The sequence below is a fragment of the Gopherus evgoodei genome, chromosome 9 (genome assembly GCF_007399415.2).
Source record: "Gopherus evgoodei ecotype Sinaloan lineage chromosome 9, rGopEvg1_v1.p, whole genome shotgun sequence".
Classification (NCBI taxonomy): Eukaryota; Metazoa; Chordata; order Testudines; family Testudinidae; genus Gopherus; species Gopherus evgoodei.
Genome location: NC_044330.1, coordinates 1613405 through 1632131, shown reverse-complemented (window position 1 = coordinate 1632131; position 18727 = coordinate 1613405). Strand labels below are relative to the sequence as shown.

At 60.5% G+C, this 18727-nt stretch overlaps 1 protein-coding gene across 1 annotated transcript; it reads right to left on the bottom strand.

Moving 5' to 3' along the window:
- Positions 1–428: 428 nt before the first annotated feature.
- On the bottom strand, positions 429–18682 carry TMEM44 (transmembrane protein 44). The gene is made up of 9 exons (XM_030575277.1): positions 18625–18682; positions 15693–15786; positions 13674–13843; positions 11683–11769; positions 10338–10508; positions 9944–10090; positions 9249–9353; positions 8753–8992; positions 429–3608 (listed from the first exon to the last, which is right to left on the bottom strand). Exons 1-9 carry the CDS (start codon positions 18670–18672, stop codon positions 3024–3026), a joined length of 1647 nt encoding a protein of 548 aa, XP_030431137.1. The 5' UTR covers positions 18673–18682; the 3' UTR covers positions 429–3023.
- Positions 18683–18727: the final 45 nt, after the last annotated feature.

Sequence of the window (18727 nt, the reverse complement as noted above, 5' to 3'; positions counted from 1 at the left end):
CGGCAGAGAACCCGCTCTCCTTGCATTGCAGGATGGAGGCAGATCCCGATGAATCTGAACACACTGGCTCAGGGATGCTGGAGCCAAACCCAAGTTGCTGGGACCAACAGGCGATGTGTGTGATGCAGGAGGCCAGACTGGTCCCTTCTGGCCTTAAAACTCCATGAATCAGTGAAAGGGCAAAAAAGTGAGCAGAAGTGCAACCCCCCCCTCCCCACCCTGCAAATCCAGCTCCTCCCCAGGCTGCCCAAGCCCAGCTATTCCCATCCGGGGCCCAGCAATGCCAGGTTCCAATTGTTCGATGCAGCAGAGCAGCTGGGGTGGGGGGTGTCCTCTGAGGCCTAGAGACCACCAGACCCATCACGCACACAATCACTGGAGACCAGCAGGGCTCATGAATACACTTCACTGCCACTGCCCCAGTGCGTAGCCTCTGCCCCCAGGGCACAGCGCTGCTGGGCCAGGGATCCCCTGGAGGCCAGCAGGATTATTCGTGGGTGCAGGGAGCAGGACTTGCCCGCTTGCTGTTGTTCAAACATCCATTCACTATCTCCCCTTCCCTGTCCCCACCGTGTATGAGCTGGAGGCCGCACAGTAACAGGGTACGTGCCTGCAAGACACGGGATCTGGGCTCTGCCAGACTGTCCGCCTGAGTCTTCCAAGCCACCTCTCTTTGACCATCTCCCCCTAGGCCAAAGACCTGCCTACATCCTGGCAGTGTTCTGCAGCTCACGCAGTTCACGTGCGCCTGGGGCTTTGAGATTCTCGGTGAGAAGACACCAGGGACGTGCAAAGCATCATGAATATGACTGCTCACTACCATGCCCCCCTGAAGGCAGCAGAGCCAGTCTCCCTCTTGGCCAACATGTGAGATCACTTGCTCCAGGGTTTCTCCTGGCATATCTGCTTTGGACACGAATGAGGCAGCCCTCCCCTGGTGCAGACTTGCATGCTCATATTTTATTGTGCATTATCTGAATAGGAAAAGGCAATACAGCAGAAGAATTTCCTTTCCCCTGGGTTTCCAGTCTTTGCATTGTCTGGATTTCTGAGCTTTACTACTAGGCAATCAATCTCCAGCCATTAGAAATATTACTGTGAAGGTTTCTTATCAGCGCCGGCTCGGGACTGTTTTGCTGTTCTGGGCCAAGGGAGCGTCTGACCCAGCGCAGGTCACAGCCACTCGCTCCCTGAACAATTGCTGTACGTTCGCTGCCCTAGGCAGCTGCCAGATGGGTCACCTACCTGGAGGGGGCAGCGCCAGCCAGGCTGGGGGCTGCGAGATCAGAGCGGGAGCGACAGAATGCCAGACGCTTTAGGCAGATGTCATCTTCTCGCCTGTGCTGCGTTCCCAGAAGCCAGGGGTGAGGAGAGTGGAGCCCGAGGGTGAGGGCAGCTCAGTGTTCCAGGAATGCACAGCAAGGCCATCCTCCATCGGGTCTAGTGCCCCACAAGCCCCGAGCCTGGGCTCAGGGCATGGCTGGCTGTGGGCGGCGGTGCAGAGCAGAGGGGTTCCAGCTTTGCCAGGGGAACAGAGCTGAGCTGCGAGGGACTCTGGGGCCTATAGGTGCTGCTCTAAGACTCAATAGCATAACAGAAAAGGAAAGCCTTTACCACCCACACCTACCTGGGCCTGCTCCCTCCAGCCAAAGTGAGCCCAGCATTACCCCTCTGCCCCAGCACCCCTTCCCAGAGCACCTGCCCTCTAGCAGAGCTGGCTCCACGTTCACACAGGGCGGGACACACCATCCTGCTGTTTGCTGCAGTGCGGGACCTCACATCTCCCAGCTGCACCCTCGCCTCGCCACACGCAGCACACACAACCGCTGCTGCCAGTTTTTCACACTATCCTCTCGAGTCACAACAGTGCCTGCACCCCACTCCCTCTGACGTTCAGCCCTCGCAGCTCTCCCTGGGGCGCATCCCGCTGGCAGGCTGCGATCCCACTCCCAGCAGCTTTGCTGCGCTAGGAGCGGCTCGAAAAGGTGCAGAGGAAAGGGGGCCTGTGGCTCGACCAAGCAGTTTCACACACTAGTGATCTGCGTGTGAGGGAACTGTGATACCAAGAGCCCGGAGCACACGGGGGGCCCCGAGGTGACAGAGCACCCCAACTGGCCTAGGAAATGGGGATTCCAAATCTGCTTCCCCCTGCAGCTCTTTCCAAGGGCTCCCGGACTGCCCTGCCCAGGCAGAAGGCCAGCACAGCTGTGGTAGTGGGAGTGTGACCCTCGCCCAGCTGACACAGCTGGGTCAGCAACCGCCTCATGCAGGTAACTCAGGAACAGCCAGCTCCTGGCATGGTGGAGCGCTGTGTGAGCCAGCGTCACTCTGCCTGGCCAGTCACACCGGCAAACCATCTGGTCAGAATCCGGCCAGTTACAAGCAGATAAAGGGAGGCCTGGGGCCACGTACACCATTAGCGTCGGCAGCCTGTGCTTCCCCTGCTCACGTCAGCCAGGATGCTGGCTGCTGAGTCCAAAGCAGCTGTTTGAGAGGAGCAGACGCCCAGGCCAGGCTTTAGGGCTCCCCACTGTCAGTCCAAGTGGTGGGCTGAACCAGAGGACAGTTGCCAGACGCCCGCTCTGGAAGTAATGGAGAAGCACTGCGAGGCCGGTCAGCTACCCTCGCGGTCAAACATCGGCACCTTGTTTCTCCTCTGAATTTCTCCTGGGACTGGCAGCTCTGAAGTCCCAGCTCCGGCCAGGGAGATGGACGTGCTCCTGTTACTGACCTGTAAGGGCACATTCCCCCTCCGGCACCAACGGGGCCCAGCTCAGAGGAAGCACACAGCCACAGCAGGGGTGCTTGTGAGACGTGCATCCCTGCAGCTCAGGGAGCAGGGCTGGAAACCCTGATCGATGGGCTATGGCCAACCCAACAGTGCCAGGGCGGGGAAACTGCCCCTATGCCCTCCCCCACCCCAGGTCGGTTATACTCACTGGGCAATGGGCGTGGTTCAGCCCTGATTACTGCAGACACAGCAGCATCCCCGGTGAGGTGCAGTCACCGTAAGCCCCCACATTTTAACAGGGCCTGGGGTGGGCTGCCCCAGCGTCATGGTGAGTCTCTGGCAAAGGAACGCTGACCATGGGGCTCTTCTGCCATTCCCCACCCCCAGTGCATGCGGCCAGAGGAACAGGGCCATGGCCAAGACACCCCAGGCCATTCCGAGCCCCAGCTGTGTTTTCAGCTCCTTGGGGCTGTCTGCAGACAGGGTTTGTTTGTGTGGCCTTCAGGTTGCTCCAACCCAATGCAGAAGCAGCCACCCGGCACAAAGCTGCAGCAGGATCAGGGAAGTACATGGGTGAGATTTGAGCTACATCTGTATCTGCTCCCTGTCCTGTGCAAATGAGCGGCACCCCTGGGCCTGTCCCACAGTACTGCTGTACCTGGACCTTCCAGGGATCTTCTACAGAGCATCTTTCTTCTGCTGGTTTTTCGAATTCCCTGCTATGATTCCTCTGCCCAGGGGCGTCATTATCACACAGTCTCGGCGCAGCTGCGGTTTGTTTGAAGCCTGCGTTCAGCACTGAGCTGCTGCCGGGCTGGAGGTTCGGTTCCTCGGTGCCGTTTCTGTTCCACTGAAGATTCATGTCTCCGAAGTCCCACTGTGAAGAGAAAGGATGTCGGGTTACAGGGACAAGGCAGGTCTGTAGCACCAGGGCTCTTCAGAAGTGGGGTTTGCGCTCCACTGGATGCAGACTGGCCATAGGCCGGCTTTACGGGGGGAAAACTCCTGAATTCAAACTTCATCTGAAAATAGAAATTGTCACAAAATTCTCATTTTAAAAAAATTTTCAACAAAACTCCACATAGAAACCTTCTTGGGGTAGGTTTTTCATTCCCTCTGTGACGAAGTGGGGCTGGTTTTAATGTCTCCTCTGAATACTGTGGGGGGGCCTCAGCTCTAGCCGACCCTCTGTCTCCTGGCAACTAACGGCCGGGCCCTTCCCCCCTGCAAGGGGATGCTAAAGGTGTTGGAGACAAAGAGATCAGGTGACCTCCTGGCCCGGGAAAGAGACTCAGCCCAGAGAGGAGGGGCTGGAGGGGGTTTAGTAGTTTTTGGAAGCTGGCTGGAAGATGGAGGGGAGCCCCAAGGAGGCTTGGGCCTCCCAGCAGGGAGGTGGCCTCCCTGGGCCCCAGATGGACCTAACTAAGGGGGTCCTATTGTCTGTACTGGCAAGACCTGTTTTGGACTGTGTTCATGTCATCTAAATAAACCTCTGTTTTACTGGCTGGCTGAGAGTCACGTCTGACTGCAAGGTGGAGTGCAGGACCCTCTGGCTTCCCCAGGGCTTCCCCCGCCCCTGCCTGGGCGGACTCGCTGTGGGAAGCACACGGAGGGGCACATGCTGAGTGCTACGTGTGAGCTTCTTGCCCTGGAGACAGTCTGCTCCAAGGGCGAGGAGGCTCCCCAAAGTCCTGACTGGCTTTGTGGGGAGCAGTTCCAGAGCATCGCCCGGTGACTCCGTGACACCCTCCTCTTCTCCTTCCCCTCCCACTGCAAGTGGGAAAATGGAAAAAAACAGAGGAAAAAGGGGGAAACAAACTGAGAAAGAACTTTTTTTAAATCAAACATTTTCAATAAAAAAGTTCATGAACAAATGCGGAATGAAAGGAAAAGCCGCCCGCCAGATCCCAGCAGGGTAAAAACTCTCCAGAAACTCTCAGTGGTTTTCTAACCAGCTCTGGCCATTACTGCTCAGTTAATAACCAGAGACTGATCTCAACTAAGGTGACTCTCGAGGGCTGCTAGCCTGAGAAGCCTCAGCCCATTTTTGCTTCAAGGGAGAATGGATCTTCTGTTGAGAAGAGGTCAGTATGAGGCTTACTGCACTGTCTGTGTGCCGCTGCCAGAAGTCCCCGGCCAGCGCTCTCTCCAGGGCAGCTCCCATCCGTAACAGTCTGTCACTTTGAACCTAACCCATTGTCAAGAGAGAACGACAGTGAGTGGTCCAGAACCAGCTGTTCATCACCTGGGAGTTTTCCTGGCACTCCCGGCAGGTACACTCTTGTGCCACACAGGCCACCTGACTGGTCAACACACTTCCAGCTCAGTATTACTGGCCTTGGAAATACCTGCAGATATCAACAGAAGGGCTTTCGGTCATTCTGGAGTCAGGAACATTTTCTGCATTGTACTCACACCCGTGCAGAACGAGGTCCATTGGATTCCAGGCAGTATTTACCTCTTTAGCCCCTTGTATAACCAGCCAGTGGATCTACAGGCTCACCCAGCTGATGGATTGAAGTCCACCATTTGAAGCCACTGCTTCAGAAAGGGTTTGAGGCAATGCTGTGTGATGGCACTAGATGCCAATTCATGCCCACCCTGAATGGCCCAAGTGTACTGAGCCCTCCTGGTGCTTTAGTGACACTACAAACTCCTCCAGCACGTAGGCAGAGCAACTCAATGTGCCTCCCTTGTCACAGAGAGCGGGTCTTCACTGGGGGAGACATGGGGTAGCCGTGATAAAGTGCACTAACATCCCACACACCCAGGTCACTCACTGCACTGCGGACCCAAGTGGCTTCCCACAATGCAGCAGGGATCACTCTCAGAGGGCAGAACAGGGAGAAAAGTGGCAAAATTCAGCCCTCAAGCACCACCCACAACTCCTATGGCTCGATGTGGCACATATGGGACCTGGGATCCCACAGGTCAGTGTGAACTCCCTTTCTGCCTCTGTTCATTGTGAGGGGGCACCTGCCTGCCCACGCTGCATACCAGCAGGGGGCAAAGCTCACGCCACACAGCCTGCACCCCCAGATCTGCCCTGGAGGGGACGGACAGCGCAAGCCCTGCTTGACCTCTCCGCCAGCTGTGAGAGTGGAGGGACGGGACTGACCAAGCGATTCACACAAGCTGCTCCCAGCACGACAGAGCTGGACGCCCCTCTCCTTCCCAGCCCCTGAGTTATCTCCTTCCCAGGACCAGATGGGCGGAATTTCTTCCCTCTGCCCCACAGGAGACGTCTCTCTTGCTATAAAACTGCGAAGCCACAAGACAAACCTGGCGCTGGCTGCAGCACCACATGGCTGATATGTGCCAGCCCAGGGGGATACTGGCTTTCTGGAGTCCAGGGCTGTTTGGAATTTATCATCATTGTTACTTTATCTCCAGTCAGTTAAAGTCAGTTGGAGGTGGGGTAACTTCCTTCAGGGGAGATTAGACGACTTCTCTCCTCTTTGACCTCAACTAGTTCTGTGACCTAAAAATGACACTGGGCTGGAGATCATGGGGGAGACTCTACTCTTGTGCAACAGTGTAAATCCAGAGTAGCTCTGCTAAGGGCCAGTGGAGTCCCTTCAGATTTACACTAGCGGGCCTGAGAACAGAATCTCTCCCTGGGACTGCACTAAGGACAAAGCAAGCACATTATGTTTCTTTAATTTATGAGTGATTATTTCCTGCCCTGCAATCTGGCCTCTTTCTGGGGCTTGTGATGTCTCATGCATCTAAACCAAGAGACTTCAGTTGTAATGATTCATGGATTTAAAGTGAAAGAAGCTTGGCAGACATGGGTCTCCCTGGAGCACTGGTCCCGGCCTTCCTCGCACGGGACCAGCGCAAAGCAAAGTGACAGTTCTACACACTTGTTCTGAGTTTAAGGCCTCCCAATACTTTTGCTGCAGAAGAAAAACAAAGCTCAAGAAAAGAGTTGGACCAGAGCAGCCCTGACCGAGCAGCCTAGCCCATATCCCTTCTCTTGACACCTCGCTCGGGTACCTAGCCAAGGTGGAGAGAGCCACATGGGCACATTCACAAGCAGCTTTTGAGAGCAGGAAAGCTGCAGTGAGCAGAGAAATATGAGGACTTCTTATTTTCAAAATAAAGGCAAAGAGAGCGGGTGAGTGAACGTGCAAAGTGAGCCAGGGGTAAGAACGACTGCAAGGAAAACATGATATCACAAGGTGTGAGAGACACTGTCACAGAAACACAACCCAGTCTGGCCAAACAAACGCAGGAGCCATTTCAGTATGGGATCTGCCAGGGCCCAGAACGCCAGCAAAGGCTGCATGGGTCTATCAACTAGCCCCATGCTCCAGCCGGGGCCGTAACTTGGAAATACTGCCCCCCAGCCACCAAGAGTATTGCAGCCACTTTGGGCTCAAACAGGAGTGACTGTCAAACCGCGCTCAGCCTATGGAAATGGAGCGCAAACCAGCCACCTCACCCCAGCCACCTGAAGAGATTCTTTCTAGTGTGCAGTGCGGCTCCTACTGGAACCAGTTACCAGGTGCAGATGTTTAAAAAAAAAAACAAACGAAACAAAACAAACTTTATAGAATCAAAATGTGTCTTTGTTCATCCCCTCCATATGGTAACTGTGCTGGTCCCGGTGCAAGGCAGAAGGGGCTTTGACCTGCTCTGATCTCCTGCCATAAACCCATTTGTTCCCACAGAGACGCCTGCTGAAACGCCAGGGACATGGTAACAAACGCCAGCATCAGACAGGAATCGCTCTGAACACTAGGCCGGGAAACCCAGGCCAGCATGGAGCACAGGGAGTAGTGCTGGCAGAGGTTTTCTGCACTCTCCGTTCTGTCAGGCTGAGGGGCAGTAAGGGCAGTGGGCCATCCATCTGCCCGTCTCTCAAGGAGCAAACACTGCCCCGTTTCCACAGGAGGGGAGAGCCCCAGAGCCCAGGGTGCTGGCAGGTTGTAACAATGGCCCAGGAATGCTGAGCATTCCCATTTATGTTCTGGAACAGAATGGTCCCATTTTTAGAACTACATAAAATAGTCCAATATTTGCTCCCCTGCCCTCCCTCATGCACGTGGGCTGTCCAGCTCTTGGGATCATAACACTGTGGGCCTAATTCTCCCTTCAGAGGGACGGCACTGCTCCAGGGCAAGCTGCATGCACGCAGCTCAGGACAGAAATCGCCCCAACAACCGTGACAGGCTTTGCAGAGTTTCTATGAAACATCTTGCAGTTTGATAGCAGCAGCTGAGTCGATGCACAAATCTCCTACTGGGGAGGACAAAGCAGGCCCAGGAGGAGCTGGCATTTCCCCAGAACTGTGCATCAGTGAGAACTTTTGAAGGAAAAGGTTGACCGAGTTTTTAACCTGGCCCAAACAACATATTTTCCCAGCCCCGTTCTTGGAACCAGCTGAACCATCTTGGGTGAAATCTTCAAAATACAATTCAGCCTGAGGCAGCCCCCAGCCTGGGACTTTCAGCTGAGACAGTGACAGTCTGGCAAAGGTTGAAGCAACTGAAACCTGGGTCTTCTCCGGGGAGATGAGGTCGAGTTTAATACGGGGCAACGCACCCAGCCCTGCCTACGACGCAGTAGCTACGTGCTGAGCTCCGTTTCAATCCACATCAGCCCTGCTAGCTCCTGCTAATGGCAAGCAGCACTTTGCCTGAGTGGGAACTGCCCTGGCCCTCCAGCCCGCCCCACGGCAGTCAGCGAGGCAGAGATGGAGAAGGGTCCTCCCGCAGCCCTGGAGGGGGCGTCTGTATGTGTGTGTGGGGCGGGGGGGAGATATCTGGTTATCAGGGGACCTGCCTTCTTGTGACTGGACCCTATCACGTGCCAATTAGCCAGGATGCTCTGGGGACTCGGTCTGCACTGGGAGGGCTCTCATTGCTGCACACACACCTGGGTGGGATGGTCCCCGGCCTGGGGCTAGCAGGCTCTGTGCCCCGTGCACCAGTGAAGGCAGCACAGGCCGAGTTCAAGGCAAGAGGCTGGGGTTAGCGCAGGATCCAGTGCAGACGACCAGCGGTAGCCACCTACCTCAAGCTCGGAGCTAATGGAGGAGACATATGAGGAGCTGGAGGGGGAGAGCTTGGCGTGGATGACCTGGACTGGAGGGTAGGCAGGGGGCTCTGGCAGAGCGGGGTCGGCAGCATTCATCTGTCCATCTCCCGGCAGCCTCACTGCACCATGGCCAGCCTGGACGTAGCAGGGAGCAGGATTTACCAACGTGGAATCAAGGGGCACAGCAGGAGGACCAGAAACCCCTGGAGGAGAGGCCTGTGTGGGGAGAACATGGAGGGCAGAGGGTTGGGTGGCAGACCCCACTGCTTATGGGGGCAGGGCTCCCAAAAGCTGCAGACCGATGAGCCCCCAGTCACCCCAGAACGGGCGTGTGCACACACAGAGCCCGGCTCAGCTTCTCTCATTGGCTGGCCGCCCCCCTGCTGTGATCCTGGCCAGCCTCACTTCCCCTCGCAGCTCAGCTCTGTGCTGCTGTCAGCCCACTCAGCACCCAGCTGTTCTCCAGCCTCACCTGCTGCACCTGCTCGATGGTGAGATCCAGGCAGCGGCCAACGGCAGCTCCCTCGTGGAGCGACTTGGGTGCTGGGAACATGTTCAGCGGCAGCCAGTTGGGGGCCTTAGAGAGAGGCGGGGCAGTGAGCGAGCAAATCCCAACAGGCACTGGGAACTGCAGGGCTGAGTCTTCAATGGAGGCTGGAGCAACGACCCGTCCCTTCCTCCCTCCCTCCCACTGCGGCTCTGTACAACTAGCAGAGCGTCACTGCCGGCTCCATGAAGAACCAGAGCAGCTGGGGGCTCCTGGGCCACAGGGCAGAGGGAGAGGAAGGGTGGTGGGGAGCAGGCACAGGGGATACCCTCAAGGGGCTGTCAGTGTGGACTGTGCAGCCCCCCAAAGAGGATGGGAGGAAGGAGCCGGGAGCCAGCTCTGCACACAGAGGAGAGCGGGGCCCCGGATCAGGCTGCGTCCCGGGCAGCCACGTAGCAGGATGCTGGGGTGCAAGGGCCAATGTCAAACCCAAGAGGCACAAAAACCTCAGCAGGTTCCCAACCACCTGTGGGCAGCACAGGAGCAAGCTCTGCAGCGGGCACAGCCGTCCCTGCAAGGGCCTCGCGGCTCAGCAAAGGCACCGGGGGGTGGGACCCTGCCTCCGGCCGTTTCCCCTTGCAGGGCGAGTGGCAGCACCCAGTGCAGGGCAGGGGAGAAACCTTTCCCTCTTCGGTTCCCGTCCACTCTTCCTCCTCCTCCTCTGCCTGTGCCAGCAGCGCCCACGTAGCCGGGGTCTCTGTTGCCTCAGCCACAAGGCCCAGCCGCTGGCTTATCTGGCTTTTCATCAAGCAGGACAGACAGGTGATCTGAGCTCCCAGGGTTAAGGAAGTGACACTGGCCCCACCTCAGCCCCACAACATGGCTGCCTGGAAGGGAACTAAACAGCACTGGCTCAGGGCCAATGCCCAGCCCACGCTACCGAGCCCATCAGACCCAGGGGCCTAACCGCTGCAGCCTGCGTCGTGCCCTGGAGCTGAGGGGTGCTCAGTCCCTTGGCCGCCGTGCCAAACCCAGCGTGCCAGCCCGTGGAGCTAGGGGGTGGGGAAAGGATACAGCCACGTCAAGCGCAGCAGAGCCCAGGGAAAGCAGGAGCCAGGGCATGGCTCTCACAAAGTACGCGGGCCGCTGGTCATGGGTCACAATGGCTGCTGCATACAGGACGCTGGCCAGGGCCGAGGAGATGCTGGCCCAGTGCTGGGTCACTGGAGACAGCCTCCCTGTGCACTGCAGAAAGCAAGGGAAGGTCAGAATGGCTCCCTGAATCAGCGCAAGCCGTTCCCCTCGCCCTGTGGGGCACCCATGGCAGTAGGGCCAGTCCCTGCTTCGCCGGGCAGCATCCTGCAGCAGATCCAGCGCAGTGCACTCAGCACTGGAAGCACAGCGACTGCCCACAGCTGTCTGCAGGCCGGGAGCTGCCATCTGCTGGCCCGGCCTTCCCTGCCGCCTGGTCCGTGTCCCGGGCCACAGGTATCTGCCTCTGCAGCGAGACGGGACAGCCAAATACCATTCTCTATGCAAACACGCAGACACTGGGGTCAGGTGCACTGCCTCCTTCTATGCCACCACCCTGCTGCCATGCTCCATGCCCCCACGGGCCTTATTGACCGGGGATCTGAGCCCAAGGCAAAGGGCACATGTAAACCCCTCGGTCGGGTTCCCCAAGGGAGCAGCCCGGTCGATCCTGGATCTCGTTGCTGTTGCAGCAGGGGCAGAACAAACCCTGGGTTAGGGAGAGTGAGGCCTGCCAGGCAGCAGCAGGGAGCGCGGTCCAGCCCTGAGCCTGCAAACACTCACACCCGAGCAGGCCCATGGACACAACAGGTTTGCTGCCATGGGTGGGCTCGGCCCTTGGGTCCATCAGGGACAGACTGTGCTGTCAAGTGTGGCCCAGGCCACAGAGAAGTCTTGCTGCAGGGCAGCGTGGTCGGAGCAGACAGACAGACTGGGGGAGCAGGGGGGGATAGGGTGCGGGATAAGAATCCCTGGACCTCGTGAAGCGACAGGTGACAGGCCCAGGGCAGGCATGAGTGCTGAGGAGTCGTGGCAGGCTGGGAAGGGAGGCCCAGGCAGGGGGAAGACAGGGCAGAATTCACCCTGGCTCATTGGCACTCGAGAAAGGGCTGTCCAGGAGACTGTGCCATGCCCCAGCGTGCCGGGAGGAGCCACAAGACCCACATCTACCCTGGCCCAGGGCCCAGGGCAAGAGGTCCCGCGGGGCCGTGGCTGCAGCCCTGCGCCGTGGCTGGGGAGACACACCTGTTTGGAGCTAGCTCCCAGGCTGTGCATCCCTCCTGTCCCCAGGCCACATGCACTGCACAGCCACCAGGGCCCCCACCCTATGCAGGGCTCCCAGCAGGGCAGTGGCTTGGCATTACCGAGCTCCCACCAGCTGCCTTACCGCTCCAGACAGCGCAGGGATCCTGGCCGTGAAGGCGACGAGTGCAGCGAGCATCCCCAGAGCAAAGCCCAGCACTTCCATATTCTCCTGCGGGACGGGAGGATGAGAAATCCTGAGCCAGTGGGAGCCACCAGGGCACCCCCCGCTGCGCGCCAGAGGGGCCCCGCCAGGCACTGCGTGTCACCCCCATGTGCTAATCTGCCCAGACACGCTGTCAGATCCCACACAGAACCTGCCTTCCCGCGACTGCTGGACCCACCACGGCACCCGCTCTCTAGGGCGGGGGTTCTGGGGTTACCAGGCAGCCTGGAAATGCCAGGCCTAGTGTCTGCTGTGCACAATGGGACACACCTGCCCCTGCGTCTCTAGGGGCTCTCCCGCAGCCATTCCTGCACCCAGAACCTCTGGCTGAGCTCAAGCAGAGCTGCTAGAACCCAGCTCTGGCGAGTGGTGCTGGGTGCTAGCAATCTGCCCTGGGTCCCAGTCCCCATCCGTCCAGCCGCAGCCTTTGGGCTCTATTCCCTGCCAGGCCAGCTCCCAATTGCCAGGCTCCATCTGGGTTTAAACAGGGACAGCCCCAGTCCATCGCTGGGGCCTTCCTAATGAACCCAGCGGCCGCAAGCGCGGGGCCGCGTCTCTTAGGGATCATGTTTCCCTGGTGGAATTTTCACTGTCAGCAGTGAGAATAAAAGTGCCGTGGTGGACTGCGGGGCACGGGCTGGGGGCTGCCTCTCACAGAGGGTGGGGGCCAGGGGCTGCCCCTCACAGGGCATGAGGGCCAAGGACTGCCCCTCACAGAGGGTGGGGGCCAGGGGCTGCCCCTCACAGAGGGTGGGGGCTGTAGGGCTGCCTCTCGCAGGCGGTGGGGGCCGTGGGGCTGCCCCCCGCAGAGAGTGGGGGCTGTGGGGCTGCCCCCCACTGGGAAGTGGGGAGCAGGATGAGACAGTGCTGGGGAATGAAGGCGGGGATCTGGCAGCCCTGCTCCTCACTTGCACAGAGGGCCCCAGGGCTCTGCACTGGCTCCTGGCAGGTCCTCTGCTCGGGGCTCGCCTACACCCCCTTGGCCCCTGCACACCAGAGAGCTCCTTAGACCAAAGCACTGAGCAGTGCTGGGTACGAGCTCTGAGCTCACGGGTCACATCTGCCCAGCATGGCCCCACACCCCAAGCCAGGTGCCAGCCGGCACAGGGCTCAAGGCCAGGCCCAGCGTGGCGTTTCTGGGGCTGCTCTCCTTGTGCCAGAGTCCTGCTCTGGAAGGCAGAGGGGGTGTCCCCCAGACACGTTACACAGAGTCTCCTCCCCCCAGTACTGGGTACACCCTTAATGAACCATCTCCGGGTGCCTCGGCTCCTCGCCAGTGGAGCCGGCCCGGCAAGGACCAGGCTCGGGAAGCAGGGGGGCGGCTGCCAAGCCGTCCAGCCCATGGAGGGGAGCGAGGGTAAACCCAGCGGGGCTCCTGCACTAACTGCCCCAAGAGGAATCCCAGCTCCACCACTGACTCCCTGGGAGCTCCTGGGCAAGTCACGTCCACGGTGAGTTAGTGTCTGCAAAGCCCTTTGAGCGTGAGCAGATCCCAGCATGGGGCCCAGTGTCCAGACACCCGCAGGCCGAGCAGGGGGAGGGCACCGAGCCAGGGGAATGGATGGAGAATACAGGACAAGGAGCAAAATGGCAGAACCACAGGCCCCCAAATCCTTTCAAAGCAAGCTGGAGAAACCCTGGGCGGCCCTGGAAGGGGACGGCCCCAGACTGGCTGGGCACATGCCAGAGGCCGCGGGACTTTCCCAGCTCTGACGTCTGTGAGCCTAACGGCCTCTAACTTCAGCGGGTGAAACCACTCCCCAGCGCCGGCGCCCGACGCAGCTCCTGGCCGTGGCTCCCCCTAGCCCCAGCAGGCTCAGCGAGGGGGGGCACCGAAGTGCCGCTGGGAGCTTTGCCCTGACTGGGTCCCTGCCAGCCCAGAGGGACGCAGGCAGCGGGCGCTGCGTTACCTGAAGCGCCGTCCCCAGCAGTCTCCTCTGGGCGCCGTGGAACTCCCCGGGGGAGGATGAGGTGGCCATCGCCAGGACGTACCAGCCAGGGCCCGTGCATAGGGCCAGAGCGAGCGCAAGGAGGCTGCTCCTCACCTGTCTCCTCCTCCTCTTCCTCCTGCCGGGCGAAGCTGCGCAGGACACAGAGTCTCAGGCAGGAGACCCAGCGAGAGCCTGTCGGGGAACCGGCCCCGCACTGCAAGCGCCAGCTGAGAGCTCAGCGTAGGGACCGGGTCCTTCTGCTGCTGGAAAACATCTCCCCAAAACGGGATCCTCGTCCCCCAAGAGCTCGCCTGCCCCCGGGTCACTGGCTGCGCTGGCAGTGGGTGCGCCACCCTCACCATCTTCCAGCTCTCTATTAGCCCTGCCAATCTCCGCTCCTAGGCAGCACCCAGCCCTCTCCCTCCACCCCCCAGCAACCAGCCCACCCCCTCCACGCCCAGTCCACTCCCCCAGCACCGAGACTTCCCCCCCAGACAGCCCCCAGCCCTCTCCCTCCACCCCCCAGCAACCAGCCCACCCCCTCCACGCCCAATCCACTCCCCCAGCACTGAGACTTCCCCCCCCAGACAGCACCCAGCCCTCTCCCTCCACCCCCCAGCAACCAGCCCACCCCCTCCACGCCCAGTCCACTCCCCCAGCACCGAGACTTCCCCCCCAGACAGCCCCCAGCCCTCTCCCTCCACCCCCCAGCAACCAGCCCACCCCCTCCACGCCCAATCCACTCCCCCAGCACCGAGACTTCCCCCCCCAGACAGCCCCCAGCCCTCTCCCTCCACCCCCCAGCAACCAGCCCACCCCCTCCACGCCCAGTCCACTCCCCCAGCACCAGGACTTTCACCCCCAGACAGCACCCAGCCCTCTCCCTCCACCCCCCAGAAACCAGCCCACCCCCTCCACGCCCAGTCCACTCCCCCAGCACCAGGACTTTCCCCCCCAGACAGCACCCAGCCCTCTCCCTCCACCCCCCAGAAACCAGCCCACCCCCTCCACACCCAGTCCACTCCCCCAGCACCAGGACTTTCCCCCCCAGACAGCCCCCATCCCTCTCCCTCCACCCCCCAGCCCACCCCCTCTACGCCCAGTCCACTCCGCCAGCACCGAGACTTCCCCCCCCAGACAGCCCCCAGCCCTCTCCCTCCACCCCCCGGCAACCAGCCCACCCCCTCCACACCCAGTCCACTCCCCCAGCACCAGGACTTTCCCCCCCAGACAGCACCCAGCCCTCTCCCTCCACCCCCCAGCAACCAGCCCACCCCCTCCATGCCCAGTCCACTCCCCCAGCACCAGGACTTTCCCCCCCAGACAGCACCCAGCCCTCTCCCTCCACCTCCCAGCAACCAGCCCACCCCCTCCACGCCCAATCCACTCCCCCAGCACCGAGACTTCCCCCCCCCAGACAGCACCCAGCCCTCTCCCTCCACCCCCCAGAAACCAGCCCACCCCCTCCACACCCAGTCAACTCCCCCAGCACCGGGACTTTCCCCCCTAGACAGCACCCAGCCCTCTCCCTCCACCCCCCAGAAACCAGCCCACCCCCTCCAAGCCCAGTCCACTCCCCCAGCACTGAGACTTCCCCCCCAGACAGCACCCAGCCTGCTCTCTCCCCTCCCCATCACCCAGCCTCCCTGAGTCCAGCCTCCACCTCCCATCGCCCAGCCCCCTTCCAAACCCAGCCTCCACCCCAATCACCCAGCCCCACTCCGAGCCCAGCCTCCAAGCCCCTGCCCAACCCGTACCCCCTCAGCATCCAGCCTTCCAAGCCAGGCCCCTCCCGAAATCCCACTCCCAGCCGCACGCTTCTCACCACTCATCTCCCCAGTCCTCCGTGTGGCCTGGAACGCATTCAGCCCCTGTAGCATGCTGAGCCCCCCAGCACACCTGTATGCATCTAGTCTTGGAGGGGGCCAGGTTATTGCCTGGGGTTCCGCCCCGCCCCGCCCCCACCATTCAGGACAGGGTGACCCACCAGGCACGTACCTGGTGCGGGTCTGGGGTCGGACACACAGACAGGAAAGAGAGTCAGCAGGAAGTGAATGATGTCGACAGCAGCCATGTACGCCCCTGTGAAGACCTGTGGAGAGACCAATCGGATCAGAGCCACGATCACAAGATGGGGAAATGCTTTATGGACGGTGAGGACCAGTCTCTCAACAGCCCTGAGAAGATGATATCAGCCTCCTTCTGTGCATGGCCCTGGCACAGAGAGGTGAACAGCCTTGGCCCAGGTCACATAGCCAGCAGGTGTCAGAGCTCGGAAAGAGCAGATGGGTCCCCACTTCCGGTCCCCAGCTCTCAGCACGGATCTCTGTGGCAGCCTTCGGGTGACCCCAGCGCTCCCTGGGCCTTCCCCAGACCAACAGCGTCTGGAGCCTCCTCGTGGGCCATGGCAGAGCCTAGGCCAGAGCAATGGGGCAGACAGCTCCTGCAGCAGGCTCTGGAGCTGAGCTAAACTCTGCCCGGGAAGCCGACACCCGGCACCCCTGGGAGAGCCAGCAGCTGACTGTAAGGGGCGGACGAAGGCCTAGCATGGTGACCTGCTCACGGCTGGGGTGGCTCTCCTGAGCTACAGTGCTTGGAGTTCTGTCACTCCCAGCCTGTGACAGCCCCTGGTGCCGAATGTCACCCCAGTGGGCTCCAAAGCTCCCAGGCCAGGCAGGGGGCAGATCCTGGAGCATGACGCAGAGTTCAGATTTTACTCCAGATAAGCCAGTGAAGCACAGAGTATCCGGCTTCTCAGCCCCCGCTGCAGACAGCCTGTTGGCCCCAGCACACCAGAGTCTGGTCTGACGCCCCCAAGAGTGCCCTGCACCACCCCAAGAACTCCCAGCGAGATGAACTCCCGCAGCGATGTCAGACAGGGTGAGGGACTCATCCCGGCCCCAGGAACTTGCCTGGAGAATTTAAGCAAAAAAGAAATTTTTTCAAACAGCTTCCAAACCCTCTGCCCCAGTGGCTGGTGGCAGTGCTGCTCCAGCCGTCCCTGTGCTCAGACGGCGCCGGATGTGTAACACAGGACCCGCCTGCCCCAGCAAGCCCGGCTGTGAAAAGCTAAAGGGGCCATTCCATTCTGAGCAACAGTCCAGGGACTGGGAGTGGGCTGGGGGGGGAGAAATTGCCCTGCAGGACAGCGCCGCGAGGCTGTTCTCCCCCCTCAGCAATGGGGCTGGCCTGCCATGCTCGCCCGTTTCTCACATTCGCACTTAGCTCAGGAAACACACGGTGTACAGCCCCCTTTCCAGGCAGGTAAAGGCACAGCTGCTCCAGCTCTGACGTGCCTCCTTCCCCTGCAGCTGCGGGGCATCCCTGTGTCCACATACACACAGCCCGTTTGCACGCCCGGCTCTGGGAATTGTGTGCACAAGTTAGGTCCTGCGGAGCCCCCATGTGGGACAAGAGAACATCGTGCATGTTTTCACTAACTGAGTTTGAGAATCCTACCACCGGTTAAACCAGAGCAACTGAACTAAAGGCAGCAGCATTCCTGGGTCCCCCTATCCTGCCTGCCCCATGCACTCGGGGAAGGGGTGCTGGCTGAGCCAGAGGGGCAGAACTCAGCGTGCTCACAGAACGAATGGCATACACTGGGATGGTCTGTCTAGGAGGGACAAGGACTGGATGTCTCCTTGGTCTCTTTCTAATGCAGCTATCGCGGCCTCTGGAGGTACGTCTACACAGCAATCGCACACCCACGGCCAGCAGACTCAGGCTAAGGGGCTGTTTAATTGCAGGGCAGATGTTCGGTCTCCAGTGCAAGCCCTCAGACCCTGCAAGGGGGGCGGTCCCAGAGCCCGAACATGGACCTCGCAATTCTACAGCCCCGTAGCCAGAGCCTGAGTCGGCCGGCCCATGCCAGCCACGGGCGTCTGCCTGCAGTGCGGACATACCCCAAGTGTCAGCCATGGATGTTGGGAGTGACCAATCGCTCTGCGCTGAGGAGACACCGGCAGTGAGCGAGGCTGGGCCCAGGGCCCTCCCAGACCGGCTCTGGCTGTTCATGACTCCACCCGGGAAGCAGCTGTTACTCTGTCAGCCCTGAGGAACAAGACAAACAGGGTGGGGAGTGTGAGCCTCACCCTGCCCCTGCCTCCAGGCTCCAGTGACTCAGCCAGGGAGACGCCTGCCCCGGAATGACTGCTCCGGGTCACGGGGAAGAAGGTGCAGCAGAGTGGCACCGAGGCTTAAAGAGCCATATCATCAGTGGGGGACTGAGGCCCCCCTTTTTTGTGGGGCAGGGATCCTTGCCCATGTACTGCCCCACTCCCTGTCATCGTCCCCCCCAGAGGTGTCTCTGTGGGGCCGGGCCTGGCTGGGCAGTGCAGGGAAACGCATACGGCCCCCAGCGCAGTTTACAAGGGAAAGGCAGCTGGGCCGAGTCTGCGTTATCCTCATCCCGGAGTCCCCTCTTCAGCAGGGGGACCCTGAGGCAGCCGTGGCTGGGGCAAAGGGGGCGGTTTGTGTCAGAGTTGGCTGCCCGCATGGGGCGGGGGGTGGGGGGGCTGCCAGGGATCAGAGCTTCATTTGGATCTGTGCTGGCCTCCTGGGATTGTGGTTACCTCAGGGGAGGTGGGGCGGGGTCTCATGGTGGGGGGACCATGGCACCTGGTGGAAAAAAGGGACAGAACTCAGCCAGGGAACCTCAGCCAGGGAACCTGCCCCCTCCAGCCCTCGGGCATGGCGCCCAGGGACTGCAGGGCCAGCTGTGCCTGGCCAGGGCTGAGGGGTTTGGGGCAGTACTCTCTGACACGTGTTGAGACCAGGGGCGCACAGGGAGCGCCACCACCTGTGCCCATGGCCAAAGGCCTAGCCAATGTCCTGCACTGGCCGAAGGGGCTGGACTGGGGGCTGTCCCATGCCCAACCTCCAGGATCTGCAGGCCTCCGGGGGGGCAGGCCGGACGTCTCCGGCGTACCTGGATGGCGAGCTGCTTGGCGAGGAGTGCCCCAATCGTGTTGCACATGCTGCCCACAAAGCTGTAAAAGATGCAGAGCACCGACACCTCCTGCCAGCCCTTC